This window comes from Arachis duranensis, chromosome 3 (genome assembly GCF_000817695.3).
Source record: "Arachis duranensis cultivar V14167 chromosome 3, aradu.V14167.gnm2.J7QH, whole genome shotgun sequence".
Classification (NCBI taxonomy): Eukaryota; Viridiplantae; Streptophyta; class Magnoliopsida; order Fabales; family Fabaceae; genus Arachis; species Arachis duranensis.
The window spans coordinates 27,703,639-27,718,969 of NC_029774.3; the positions used below are offsets into that span (position 1 = coordinate 27,703,639).

General features: G+C 39.0%; 2 protein-coding genes across 2 annotated transcripts; both read left to right on the forward strand.

Moving 5' to 3' along the window:
* Positions 1–5,830: 5,830 nt before the first annotated feature.
* On the forward strand, positions 5,831–7,350 carry LOC107478315 (uncharacterized). Its single transcript, XM_016098455.3, has 2 exons — positions 5,831–6,172; positions 6,908–7,350. The coding sequence occupies exons 1-2, from the start codon at positions 5,996–5,998 to the stop codon at positions 7,082–7,084; spliced, it is 354 nt and encodes a 117-aa protein (XP_015953941.1). The 5' UTR covers positions 5,831–5,995; the 3' UTR covers positions 7,085–7,350.
* Positions 7,351–11,800: 4,450 nt separating this feature from the next.
* On the forward strand, positions 11,801–12,632 carry LOC110279099 (uncharacterized). Its single transcript, XM_052258686.1, has 2 exons — positions 11,801–12,089; positions 12,310–12,632. The coding sequence occupies exons 1-2, from the start codon at positions 11,962–11,964 to the stop codon at positions 12,494–12,496; spliced, it is 315 nt and encodes a 104-aa protein (XP_052114646.1). The 5' UTR covers positions 11,801–11,961; the 3' UTR covers positions 12,497–12,632.
* The last annotated feature ends 2,699 nt before the right edge of the window (positions 12,633–15,331 follow it).

Genomic DNA, 15,331 nt, shown 5'->3' on the forward strand with positions numbered 1-15,331 from the left:
CGCAAACAATCAGGCATGGTAAAAACAGAAAAATCCCAACTTTCTCTGAGCAAAATTTTAACTTTCTACCGACATATACAAGGAACAGAGGAAGAAAAATCGAACCTGGAGAAATAGAAGAAAAACCTCGAAGCGAAAGACCGCAAAGGTAGAAGGAGAAAATCTGGTAATCACCCCTCTTCCACAGAGAGCAATGACAGAACAGACGTTGCAGGAAGAAGTTACAAAAGAAACAGAAAATGAGAGAGTAAAGGGAGAAGTTACGAAGAAGAGCGAAGAAGAGAAACCGTTTTTTATTGAGAAAATTCAAAATAAAAGCCAGGAGAAAATGGGGCAATTAATACCAATTAATGAAGGTACTAAACCCTTTCACGTTCCCAAAGCAAAGCGCTGATATAAAAACACGCGCCTTTAGAGGAAAACGTTCTACATTCAAAAGATTCTACAAAAAGAAGAAATCGACAAAATGCTTGAGTTCTGCTTCATCATGAAAGGACCGAAGTCAAAAACTCGACCCCAACAGAAAGACCGAGCTCAAGCAGGGGCACTGTTCATACCCTGGGTCGAGCTGTCCGACCCGGGATGTTCGACAGACAGAGCGACCGACCTCTTCAGGTCAGGACAACCCGACCTCTCCTCAAAGAGCTCGGCCAAGTCACAGGAAAGCCCAAACGAAGGGCCCAAATAGAGGAACGCGCCCCAAATCCAAGGGCAGCCCAAGCCCATAGAGATAAAGGCGGTTCCCTTAAAGATGACCTCACTTAAAGATAAGATAAAGATAAGATAAGATAACTAACTTATCTTATCCGCAGGAGGCCACATCTCACCATTATAAATACACTGGAGCACCCAGGTAAAACTCATACTCTGATTCTACTCAATACCTGCTTAATACCCTTGCTAACTTAAGCATCGGAGTCTCTTGCAGGTACCCCCCACCCTCCGGGGACGAAGGATCAGCACCACCACCAAGTCCAACAAGTCGGACACACCAGCTCCGGCCGCTACACACCTGCCGGACACGTTGGCTCCGACCAGCACAGAAGATCTCACCCAAGATCGATCTACAGTTTCAGGTAACCCTCGAAACACACATGCCCTGTTTTTCAAAATAAATTCTTGTTTTCAACTATTTCACCTTCCCAACAAGTTTGTACACTTCTGAAACACCATTTTAAGACTCTTTGGCTTATTTTTTGGGCATCAATACATGGAAAAGGTCCTAGGAGATTTAATTTGGATTTTACTTTGAAAAGTTAGCAAACAGAGATTTAGGTTTCTGGTGTATTGAGGTTGAGTTTGGTTGAGAGAGAAGGAGGAGTAGTGAAATTGGTGATTACTGACAACGAATTGAGAAACTGACGAACTAATGAGTTTGGAATGGAATTAAGAACTGATGATGGTTATTATGAGCTTGATGGATATTGAAGGAAAGTGTGCTAGGTACTATATCCGTGGAATGTTGAGAATTGATAATTGGAAGTGATTTGAGATGAGAAATGGTGATGACTAGTGATGGTTTGAGGTTGATGAACTTGTTGGATGTTTGAGAGTGTGCATGGCTTATATCCCTGGCATAGCAGATTTCTCTGCTGCATGAGTAAATGTTGTTGAGAGTGTGCAGGGCCTATATCCCTGGCGTGGCAAATTTTTCTGCTGCATGATTTGTTGTTGTTATTTCCTTCTCTGCTGCATGAAGTGTGCAGGGCCTATATCCCTGGTGTAGTAGACTCCCTACTACATGAGTGTAAAGGGCACTATATCTCTGGCGAAACAGATTCACTACTACATGAGTGTGCATGGCACTATATCCCTGGCGTGGCAGAAAAGGCTACATCCGGGAGGATGTGTCGGGTTGGCATTTACGTACCGACAAGTGATATCACGAGCCAATAGGATAGGAATTCATCATATGCGTCTTTTATGTGCTTGTTTGCTTTGATTACTTGAGTTTGCCTAATTGTATAATATACCTACTTGCTTCTTGAATTAATTGTGGTACTTGAATATTAAATGTGTATTACTTGCTTGTATTATTTGTGATTGTCTGGCGCTGAGGAGGTTAGGTAGGTGGTGGCGATGGGATCACACGGAGGTTAGGGTGGCAAAAGCTGTGGGATACAGCGGTGTGATTAGTATTAGTTAGAATTTCCCTAAGTTAGATAACCCGGTTTATAGTTTAAGTTATTTATTTATTTATTTATTTTATTCTAAGCTTGAATATCCGTATTCGATGTGAAGTTCTAGAATTGCGTTCGGCGTCCCGGAGTCTTACATCTTACATATTGGGCGCTATTACCATACTGAGAACATTCAGTTCTCATTCCATACTTTGTTGTTGTTTTTCAGATGCAGGTCGTAATTCACCTCGGTAAAATTGCGGACATAGTGGCAGAGCGGAGTATGGTTTCTTCTTGCTTTATTTCTGTTTTATGTTGTTGTAGTGCTTTCTCTCACTCTTTTAGTTTTAGACTTTATGGCCTTAGAGGCTTACGTAAGAGATAAGTTGTATAAGCTGTTTTAATTCTAAAATTTTGTATTTTTCTGTTTGTAACTAGTCGGCTTAAAATCCGCAGGTTGTGGCTAGTTCCCTATGATTATTATACTCTTATATCTATATATGTTCTATTCTTTTGCATCCACACCTTGTATCTTATGCGTTAGCTTCGTGTGAACGTTTTGCGCTTTTGTAATTTTGTTTTTGAGCTTAATCTTTCATTGGGCTTCTAGAATATATTATTTCCTTCTATATATAAATATGTATAAGCCTTAGAATTGTCGTAACCTTTGATTAACTTTTACTTTACGGCTAGAGGTAAGGCTTAGGGTAATTAGGGTGTTACAATTTAGATTCACTTGATTGTTAAGTGTTCACTTGAGTTCATTTGCATGTAGAAAATATTTTTCTTACTGATTGAATGTTTATCACGTTTTATTCAATCACTCATTATGCTTGATTTTGTTTTTTATATCCTTTTCAGGGATTAATAATATCCCAAATGAGGGTTTATGCTGGGGCAAAACCCTTGATGGAGGGCGGAGAGGGAGTTAAAGCAGAATATATCAGGTTCAACAATCAACGAACAAAATTAATAAAATAAGAGACCAAGTAATTCAGGCATCTGAAGCCATAAGACTCTCCAAGTTATCTGTTGCCCTCTCAAACCCTTTTTTGTAAATTCACATCTGGCAATATAGATAGTATATAGGTTGTAGTTTCTTTAACTCGTTGTAATTAACACTAATTTGTTTAACTTGTTTAAAAAAGCAAACACTTCTTCTTTAATATATATATAGTGAATATTAATGTAAATGTTATTGAAAATCTAATGTTAATGTATATATCTGATTTAAGATGGATTAGTCATTGTCCTGTCGGTTTGAGATGTTAATGTATATATCTGTTGGAACTGTCTAGCTGCTGTTTTGTTCCCTGTTTGGACTGCTGTTTTATTCTAGGTTCATAGTGAATGGATTGAAGGTATTTATCAAATATCAAGAGTCCCAAAAACACAAATGAACCAAAATTAATACACTAGATGAACTGAAAAAAGTGTATATAGCACTATTGCAGAAAGCTAATTTGAAAAAAATGTTTATATCAGTATTCAGTTTCAGAAACACCTAAACATCAAGAGTCCCTCTCTACTGTATACGATTAGTTGATTCTTAATCTCATCTCCCTTCCGAGTCGTGTTCCTTATTTTGGTAGAAAAACCGGCAAGTTTAAAATAATCTTTGTAGAACTTTTCAACTTCTTCTAGTGTCTTGAAAATCATACCAACCTTTGGAACAAATTGTTCATCCACAACACATATGGTCTACATAATGAACCGAACACATTATTAAAACAAAATCATTATTGTATAGTACTAAATGAACGGAATATTGTCCATTACATACATTCAAATTCGAACAACTGTTTGCATAATGAACCGAACACATTATTAAAATGAAACCATTGTATAGTACTAAATGAACGGAATATTGTCTATTACATAAATTCAAATTCGAACAACTGTCTGCATAATGAATCGAACATGTTATTAAAGCGAAACAATTGTATAGTACTAAATGAACGAAACATTATCCATTATATAAATTCAAATTCGAACAACTATCTGCATAATCAACTGAACATGTTATTAAAGTGAAACCATTGTATAGTACTAAATGAACGGAACATTATCCATTATATAAATTCAAATTTGAACATTGTATATATATAATTAAATTCGAAAGACCTGCATCTAGAATTCAGAGATTGCATTCCATTCAATTGAATTTAGTTCAATCCAAATCAGAACACCTGCATCTAGAATTTATCAGTTTCATTCAATTCAATTCAATAATAAAAACCTTGTTTGCTTGATTCAATTAAGAAAAATAATCCAAATCACTCTCATTCAACTGATTTGAAGTTGAATCATTCATTGTTTTGATAGACTATTGAAATTTGAAAATGAAGAAGATAAATCCACAGATTGAAGAAGAAAATGAAAAAGAATAGGAAGAAGAACGACGAGCAGCAGAAAAGAAAAAAAGAAGAACGACGAGCAGTAGAGCAGATCCGAAAATTGCAATCGGAACGTTAACGTTACAGAATGTTTACGTTGAAGAAGAAGCTTTACGTAATTCTGTTACGTTAATAGGAGGGGGAGGGGGTGTGCGTGTATTTCACATAACTTGGGGAGGGGGAGGCGCGTTAACAAAAAAGTGTTTGAATGACTTGGTTAGGTCGAGTTAAATCTCAATTTGACCGCTGAAATTTGGCCCGATGCTCAGAATGACCTTCACAATTTTATTGGTCTCAATTAGAACCCCCAAATTTGCAATTGTAGCTCCGGCTTGCCCCTGCGATCATCTCTGTTACCAGAATACTGATCTGGTGCAATTACATGACATGGTGACACTACTTAAACGACGGCGTGTTGGTTTTGCACCCAAATCCTTTGAAAACTATGTCATTTCAGTTTTTTTAGAGTTAAAACTTTCTTTCTTCCCACTTTGACGATCATAAGTTGCAAAACGTAAAAAAAAAACTCTTACACTTTTTCTTCTTCTTCTTCCTCGTTCTCCCTAATGCGGTGTTGTGAAATTCAAAGGAGCTCCTTGTGGCCATTCTAGAAATTTATGCGAACTTTGAGGTTTTGGCAAGAGTGAAGAAACCACAAGCACAAGTTTTGACAAGAGTGAAAAATCTTGTGATTTCTTCACTCTTGCCAAAACCCCCAAGTTTGTATAGATTTTCAGAATGACTACAAGGAGCTCCTTTGAATTTCACAGCAACGTATCAGGGAGAACGAGAAAAAAGAAGTGTAAGGGTTTTCTTGATATTTTGCAACTTATGATCATCATAGTGCGAAGAAAGAGAATTTTAACCCACAAAAAACTGAAATGATGTGGTTTCTAAAGAGTTTAGATGCGAAACCAATACACCGTAATTTAAGTAGTGTCCAATATATCATGTAATTGTCCTAGATCAGCATTCCAATAACGGAGATAATCGTAGAAATAAGTCAAAACCACGATTACAAATTTAAAGTTTTAATTAGGACTAATGAAATTATGGAGTCATTTTGAACATCAGGCCAAATTTCAAGAACCAAATTAAAATTTAATTCGATTAGATCTTTTATACGAATATAAAGTATTATTGTTTTTCTTTATGGATTTTATTAGTTTAACTGATAATCGATTGAATTAATAAATCAATGAATTAATAATTTGATCAATTCGATCATCCGTTTGATTGGTTTGCTAGCTAAGATACTGCGTTAAGACGGCAGTGGTAACTCGAGTGAGAGTTAAAAACTTCAAATAATATGCGTACCGTGGAATGCACAAATATAAGCACTTGCCACTTGGTCACCGCCTTCGCTGTTGTTGCCCAAGCAAAAGCCCACTCCATCAGTCGTAAGTCGTAACCCCTCTCCACCGCGCAAACCCCCTTTTTCCTATAAACTAACCAACCGACTCAAGTGACGAGACGCCAATGGCGTGGAGATGGATCGTTCGAAGGACTCGCGAATCAAAACCCTTCTTCCTAGCCTTTGCCACCGTATGCGGCGTCGTTCCGGGCGTCATCGGCTACGGCGTCATGCAGGCAACCAACACCCGTAACGAACAGCTTGAATCCCACCTTCGCAGAAGTGCTCGCCCTGAATCACTGGCAAGTCCTTCTCTACCTTCACTTTCCCTTTATTTCTCTCCAAACTGCTTCACAACGAGCCTCTAATTTGATTCCCTAACCTAACCTACATTATATGATATGGTCAATTTGCTGAAATGAAAACAAAATTATTCATTTCAGTATTTTTGTTGTAATTCACCTCTCGATCCCTGTTTCGAAGTCTTTGATTTGGGCAGCACCACTCAACAGGGATTTCCATTTTACTTTTAGAAGTTTACAGGAGAACCAATGTTATATGTGCTTCTTTATTAGCAGATATGGCAATCTACTGGTAAAGTTCCTATTTTGTCTATTGACGCTTATATGTGGATTAATTGGTTCGATGAATCCCTTTAAGGCTATCTTTCTTATATGAATTGGAATCATCTATCTATAAAACGGCAGCCCCGGTGCACAAGCAATACTATTCCGGGAAATTGGTGAAGGAGTAAGATTGGAAAAACAAATAGTTAAGCATAACTGCATCAAATATGAGGAACTTGCAGGAATCACTGCCCGTTTCGGTTAATGTTATATTGGTCCGGGACAGCATCGTTTGGCTATACATTCAGCTATATATTTATCTGTTTCTTGAAATGTGTCATCTCTTTATTTGCTTTATGAAAACAAGATCTTGTATTTTTTTTTTCCTTCAATGTGGCACAATTTTCAGTTATCTCTTCAGTTTTCTATGTATGTTACTATTGATGCTGGGTTTTTTTTACTTCGGATCAGATGATGGGACAAGTAAATAAAGAGAGACTGGCAGAATACCTTGGAGAGCTACAGCGGAAGGAGAACACGAATGATCGTTATGTTGCTGCTCTAAGAGGGGAGACCTTAACCAGAAAACCTTATGTGAGGATTCAACCGGTCCCAGAGAAAACTGACACCGGCTCCAGCAAGGAGTAGCGGAAGTAGATAAGTGTTTTATTGCAAGATATTGCAAATACTTCGAGTTATCTGTACATTATTTAGTACTTGGAAGAAAGGCTTCAAATATTTATTATGTACCTGATGCTGTTCTGCTCTAGTTTTCTCTGGTTTTGTCCTTGGATTTGTTTGTTTAAGCAATAAACCAAAGCAGATGTTGTTAGATGGGAATGAGTGCCCAGGGTTCTTTGCAAACAATATATTAGTTAGGTTCAGGCTAGTGATTTTATGAAATTCTTCTACTATTCTCTTTGAGCGTAATACAATCTTTTTTCAGTCGTCTGGGTCATTTTGCCTTTTACTGCCTGCAACGCCGCACGTGACTATTAGACATGTTATAATGTTAGTTAGATATTTGGGAATAGTTACTAGTTCGTTACATTACCATCCTATATAAGGGTGCACTCGTATATTGAACCTTTTCCGCCATTTAGTGAAATTTCTGTTTCCTTAATCACCTAATTCTCAACATGGTATCACAAAGGTTCCATCCTCCTTGAAGCTTCTATTTTTCCGCCCCTTTCTGAGTTCTTGATGAACTCATCTATTTTACCATTTTCATTCAACTTTCTTGGATTTTCTTTCCTTACAAACACATTTCCAGAAGTCTATTACACCTCTTTCCTATTGTCCATCAATATTTTGATGAGCTGAGGTTTGATTTGACATTTTCTTGTTTTGGGTCGGGTCTCTTTGCCATTAGATCTGTTTCTCTCCACATCTTCCAGTGTGTTTGATTGCCGTTCTCCTTTTTGGTTCAACCCTTTCACCATGACTTATCTGGTTTGTTTCTCCTTCCAATGCTGTTTCTGTCTTTGTTCACAGAGGAATGAATGACTTTCATTAAATTTTAAATTTAGCTTTTGCAGTGTTTAATTGCTTTGTTTATATTGTGCTTTGGTTTGGTGATAATTAGGGTTTGAAGTTAGAACTTTTCATCTTGTTCATAGTGTTTGTACTTGGCAGCATTGTATATTTGTATGATTTTTTGGTCATATGTATAGCCATTAAAATTGAATAGGTAAAACAGAGGCTTGTGTAAGAACCATGAAACGTGTATAGCATTAAGATGTGCTGTCAGACTATCTTGATCATTGCTGCTGCTATCTTTCGATTAATATTTCTTGGTTCTCATAAATTTTCTGCATTAACTATGCGCCTCTAATCATGGAGTTTGGGGGAAGTTATGCGAAATTGGTGATCTAGAATCATGTAAAGCCATGTCTTTATATATGTGTGCTGACTTTGAACTTGCGACTCTATGATCTTGTTTAGGTTGTGGCTATCTCTTGCGTATCAACTTCTATCACCATCTTTTTCAGGCTTGGTGATCCTCCAATTATCTAAAATTAAAGCTGTAAGATTGTGTAAGCACTACAATCAAATGAATTTTTTGTCATGCGCATTGTGGACCACACTTAATTTAACTAGTTGTATAAATTGGTTGGTTAATAATTAGTTGACGATGAAATCAGGTTAGTTTGTTAGTTCTGTTTTAGCATACCAATTAGTTGTTTGCCAACGGGCACAACTCTGATATATGTATATACATTCCCAATTGTTATTGGAAAAGCAAGTAACACATTCTCTTTTCACAAGTTTTAGTCTCAATTTGGTTCAGAAGAAATTTTCCATTCCGGTTTCTGCAACTTTCCCTCAAAAGCAAACTTTATGGGAAAAAAATGTTCTCTCTCTTCAATTTCCCCTACCCTTCGTTCTCTTCCCTTTGCTCCATGTCCACCTCTTCCGGCGCAAATCCTTCTTATGGGAACTCGTCAACTCAGGTGCAAATCCTTCTTATGGGAACTCGTCAACTCAGATGCAACGCTTGCCTCGCCAATTCTTGAGGCCTAGGTGTTCCAGTCCAGTGATTATCTAGGGCTTGTGCTAGTCTCGTAACCTCTTCAAGAAGATAACTAAACCTCATGGTGCTAATCCATGCGACTTGTTCTAAGTGGCAAGGGCAAAATTAGATTTATTGATGGTTCCTTGGTGAAGCCAGATTTGGTTTCTAGATCCGGTGCTTATAGAAACATGGCAATGGACGAACGATATCATCACAACTTGGTTACTGAATTCCATTTCAAGGATATTGCAGCAAGCGTCATCTAGTTCAATTGCATTACTGTTGCAAGATTTGAAGACTCATTTTTCTCAGAGCAGTGCACCTTGAATCCGTGACCTTGAACAAAGGATCTTTAACAATTTCACGGTATTTCACCAAATTGATGTCAACAACATTTTCTTGAAGGAGATTTATTTGAAGTGTATATGAATATGCTACTTGGTTACAGGTCTATGTCTTGTGTGCAAGTTGAATAGATTAATTTATGGTTTGAAGCAAGCTTCAAGACAATGATTTTGCGAATTCTCCTCAGCATTACTCAACAACAACATCAATCAATCAAAGCATGATTACTCTCTTTTCACATGACACTAGAGAAACTTGTTAGTATATGTGAATAATTCATCCTAGCTATCCCTTCCAAGGACATGCTGAACAAGGTAAAGAGATTGCTTCAGTCAATTTTTAAATTGAAAATTCTTGGAGACTTCAAATACTTATGATTGGAATTGGCTATATCTTCGGAGGGCATTGCCTTAACTAAAAGCAAATACACTCTGCCTACTGGAAGACACTAATTTTGTTGAAGCTAAACCTACCACTCTTCCAGACAAAGCTAACCTGAGATTCAGTGCATCTACTAGGAATTTGCTTCAGGATCTTGTAAGCTGTAGAAGAATCATTGGAAGCTGATGTATATCATTATTTCACACCTTGATATCAGTTACAAAGTATCCACCTTCAGTTAATTCATGTCTCGGCCAACCACTACACACCTTTAGGCTAGCACCATTTATTGAGATACCTTAAAAGGACACCTGGACAGGACTTGTTTTTGCCAAATAAAAAATACAGAAATTAATTTATTTATGGAAGTTAAAAACGTGATATGCAATGATATTGTATTATGGTGAGTAATCCACAAATGTGGAACTGGTGAATTCAGTATCATGCAAAACACAGGTTACGTTTTGACTGAGCTGAACTGCAAAACGCAGCTTGCGTTTGGTATGGGAGGAGAACGCAGCTTCGAAACGTGTTCCTGTGCCCCTTGTATGCCAACACCTCGAAGCTTCAAAACGCAACATGCGTTTGGCAGTCTCCCCACCTGCATGTGTGACACGTGTAAAGGAGAGTGGTGGAGCCGGCTTATAAAACCAAAACGCAGGCCATGAGAGTTTCAGTTTTCTTTTCATTTTACATGCTGTAAGTGAGTTTTGAGAGTGAAAGGGTTGGGGTTAAGGGTGAAAGGGAGTAAATTTGTGAGGAGGAAGGATCAGTGAAGGTTTGGGGCTTCGTTTAGTGATGAAGAAAAAATGGTTCATAATTTTATTTTACCTAAAAAACACATTATTGAATATTTAAATCATCCTCAATGGGTAAGTAATTTTTTTTTTAATTTTATGATGAATAAATATATTTATTTTTATATTCTTTATTTATATATATTTAATAATTATTATTTTTCTTTTTGCAGGCTATCAGGAATTTGTTGCCCAGAAAATTCGATCCGCCAGATACCTTTAACGAGGTAGCGGAGCGGTACTAGTATTGACTGGGTTTCAACACGTTTTGCGAGCAGGCGAAATGAGAGGTCATTCTGCACTACTGAGTACTGAGTGCCTTGGTGGAACGCTGAAGGCCGGAGACTCACACATTTCATCTTCTGGTTGGTGAAGTGATAGTGACGTTGGAAGATGTCCCGATTAATGGGGAGGCCGTTACGGGTAGATCAGACAGCAGTCACCAATTTTTGGTGGAGAACTGCATTGCATATTTTGGTCGGGAGCCCGGTCCACAAGATCACGTGTTGGGGAAGGTTAATCTCGCATAGGTCTAGAGGTGCAAAGACACTGAGCCTTGTGACACTTAGGAGTCTGTTGAGCGGTACGTCCGGACGTACATTTTCTGCGTGCTCGAAACAGTAGTGTTTCCGAATAAGTCGACCACTTCATTGAACTTGAATTTTCTACCACTACTTCGGAATTTTCACCGAATTTCAGGATACAGTTGGGGGGTAGCCAGTGTGACACACTTATACAGATCGTTGTGCCGTGCTTCACGATACAACTGTAAAGAGATGGACGGCCCACTAATATTGCTTTTTGTTTAGGCGTAGGAGCGTATGTCGCTCCTGGCACCTATATCCCGCGATCAGCTCGGCGACGTTGGTATTCTACTTGCGCGACGGTATTGTTTATTATTATTATTATTATTATTATTATTATTATTATTATTATTATTATTATTATTATTATTTTGTTTTTTGTTAGGTGGAGCCATTGGCGCCGACATACAAGATATATACGTAGGCCTACTGCGCATTTTAGGCGAGGACTCGACGACATGGGAGTTGACGATGTAACTTGTAACCATTAATGTCCAATATTTTTATTCAGAAGAATAATTTTTCTAATCGACCTCTTGGTAACTAATATGCAGTTTATATGGCAGTCGTATATGGGAGTGTAGGTTCCGAATGTCCTCGCTGCCCAGTTGGTTATGTGCTCCACCCAGTCGCCACTAGTATCATTCGAGTGCATAGAATAGCACCCGACAGACCGAATTAGACAACAGTTTGGGATGCAATAACTTCCACCAGGTCTGGCGTTTGACCTTGGTCGTGATCATTGCAAGCGGTTGACAGGAGCACAGAACCATGACTGGAGAGAGATTTACAGTCAATGAGTTAACAGGTGGAGATCTGACCACTATAACACATTGCAGTTAGGCGAGGAGATTATTGACTTTCATCCTTTCCCAGTGTACTACGAGTGGTACACACAGCATTATGGGATTCACCTGCGACTGTCAGATAGAGTTGCAGGTGAAGAGGTTGGCGCCGATGAACCACAGCAGCAATAGGAAGAACCAGCTGGCCCTTAGCAGCAAGTCCCGTCTCATGAGCAGCAGTTTCAGGTATTTTTATTAATTACTAGATTATTATTATTATTATTATTATTATTATTATTATTATTATTATTATTATTATTATTATTATTATTATTATTATTATTATTATTATTATTATTATTATTATTATTATTATTATTATTATTATTATTATTATTATCGTTTTAAATTTTAAGTAATTATTATTGTAATTAATTACTATTAATTATAATTAATTGTTAATTAGGTTCCGGCATATGAGCACCACTATCAGGTCCCGACATATGAGCACCACTATCAGATGCTGGCATATGCCCAGCATTTTCAAGATCCGGCATATGCCCAGCAGTTTCAGGATCCGACCTATGACCAAGAGTAGCAGCAGTGGTCGGCATATCAAGCAGGCACCATATATACCGGAACCACAGTCGTAGCAGGTACCTGAGCCCTACATACCACAGCTGGTAATTCCAGTCGAGGGTCACTTTAGTCTGTTGGATGGATCTGACACCATTAGCTTCTCTCAGGACCTGAGAGATACATATTATCTATTTTCGACGCCACCGCAAGAAGGGCCTGCTACATCTCAGCAGTCTGGGGGTCGTCGCACCACTTCAGGTCATGCAGTGACTTCGACTTTGATCAGTCGACGGGTCATGTAGATTCCGGGGATGAGTGGTTCCAGTTTGTATGACACCGGTGGTGCGAGCATGACAGATTTCGGTGGTCCTGATGTTGGCAGTGGGCTGGATGCCGATGTGTCTCAGGGTCATCCGTATAACTTACGGACACAGACTACGCCTCCGGACAAATATACCCCATCCTTGTATTCGAAGAAGGCGTCGAGGAAGTAGTCTGTTGCAGACTTACAGTTGATCTTGCATTCAGTGTTGTATTCAGAGTTGTGTTCAGTGTTATACCTTATATTTAGATTATTCTGTTCAATATTATTATTATTACGTATTTAGCTTTGTTCTCGTATAACTCTATTTGAGATATTCGTGTTGCACTTTTGGAACGAAATGTTTATTTATTAAAAAGTTACATAATGAGTAAAAAACTTTATATATCATAAATTGCTAACTAGTTTAAGGAGTACGTCATAACAAAGTTACATTAAAAAGCTAAACCACTAATGACCTCCAGCGGAGCTTGGACCTGCGCGCTGAGGACATCGACTGCGGCTATGTCCCTCGCGTACACATATAGTGCACCGGTGAGAACTACGCATATCCCGCGAATCCATTTCATTTAAGTAGCGGGTTGACTTCGGTCTTCTTTCTGTCACGCGCTTCAACGTCTAGTTGGCGATCACCTTCGCTTCTTCATATCTATCCCATGTAAATGGGTCACCTATCAGAACAAACTCGCCTCTGTACACCTTACAAATTTCAGACATCTTGTACACGTCGTGCACGTATACTTGCCAATCAAGACGCTGGTTGGCGCAACATGCAAGCACGTGGCGACATGGGAGTCGCTCGACCTGAAAATGGCCACAGTCGCAGTGTCGTTGTGCAAGGTTAACAGTGTAAATGGTACCATCTTGCATTTCGGCGAACCTCAAACATCTCGTTGTGCCTGTCGAATCGGTTGACCACAATGTTTCCTGCACGTCGAAAGCTTTTTTCAACTTTGTTTGTTGCAAATTTTGAATACGTGAATCCGTTGTGGAGACGCTCATGAGCCTCGGTACTCTTCCGAGTCAACAATTCATTTAGCCGATAGAAAGTTGACCGGACAATGGTAGTGATGGGAAGATTGCGTGCACCCTTCAGGACAGAATGTATGCACTCTACCAAGTTTATTGTCATATGTCTCCAACGATGACCACCATCGAATGCCAATACCCATCTCTCAACACTGATGTCATCGCACGATTGAGTATATGCCTCACCCCACTCTTTAATCTTTTGGTAGTTTTTGTTGTACTCCTGTTCCATCCTAGAATAGCCTGTTGAACAAACCATTTAGTCATAAGCAGATGCCACAAATTTACTATGAATAGAACTATAACAGCGAGTTGAAATACCTGTATTCACCACGAGTTTATGCAAATATAGAGCCTTGAACCTCCTCAAGAAGTTTGACCCGATGTGCCTAATGCAGTACATGTGCCACGCCCTTGGTAGTGACCATGCACCATTACTGCGAGCTATTGCAGCGTCAATGGAGGTATGGCGGTCAAAAATAATACCCACATCATCAATGGTAACAACATATCTTCGCAAATTGGTTAGGAAAAACTCTCATGCGTCTGCCGTCTCGCCCTCGACTATTACAAATGCAATAGGCACAATGTGTTGATTCTCATCTTGTGCAACCGTTACCAGAAGTGCACCTTTATATTTTTCGTATAGGTGCGTGCCATCAACCTGCACTAGTGGCTTGTAGTGTCTGAATGCTACAATACACGAATAGAAGCTCCAAAAAACGCGGTACAGAACTCTTACACCTTGAACCTCCTCACTCTCTCGGTAAACGGGGAGCGTTTTAATTTGAACACGAGACCTTGGCATCTTTACCGCCATTGCTTTTAACCATACTGGCAGAGTCTAGTAAGAAACTTCCTAATCACCGAAAACTTTTACGACAGCTTTCTGCTTTGCCAACCAAGCCTTGCAGTAACTCACAGTGTAGTTGAACCTGGATTGAACTTCTGCAATAATATACTTTACCTTTATCGATGGGTCTGCTTCGACAACGGCCTAATGGCATATGTAATTGTGTCTGAGTCCAACTTGGCATGATCTTGTGAAATCGTGTCCATGGTGCACGTGTGCTTGCCATTGTATCTCTTGATCTCCCAACAAGCTTTTTTCGAATCAAGTTAGCTTGGATAAGCCAGTCGCACCCTGCACCATACCCCTTACATTTCACATAGAATGTCTGTGGCTCAGACTCATACACAGTGTAATCAACTCCTCTAGAGATGGTGTAGCTTTTGATTGCAGATATCACTGACTCTCTTGAACCGAATTTCATTCCGACACTAAACTCGTCATCTTCCGCCGCTGTGTTGCTTTCACCTACGACATGCGCACCACCATCAGTCAAACAAGGCAAATAAAATAAGCGCTATAGGAAACTTGAGTTAATAATCATACCCGTACTCGCATACTCAAGAAATTTCAGGGTATGCATGGCTTTGAGATTTAGAGTCCGCATAAAAGATGGAACACCAAACGGGTGCTGGCTTACAATCGCATTCGCTTCATTTTGCACCGACGGATTGCCTACCAAGTCTCCGTTATCGTTTTCGTCATCGA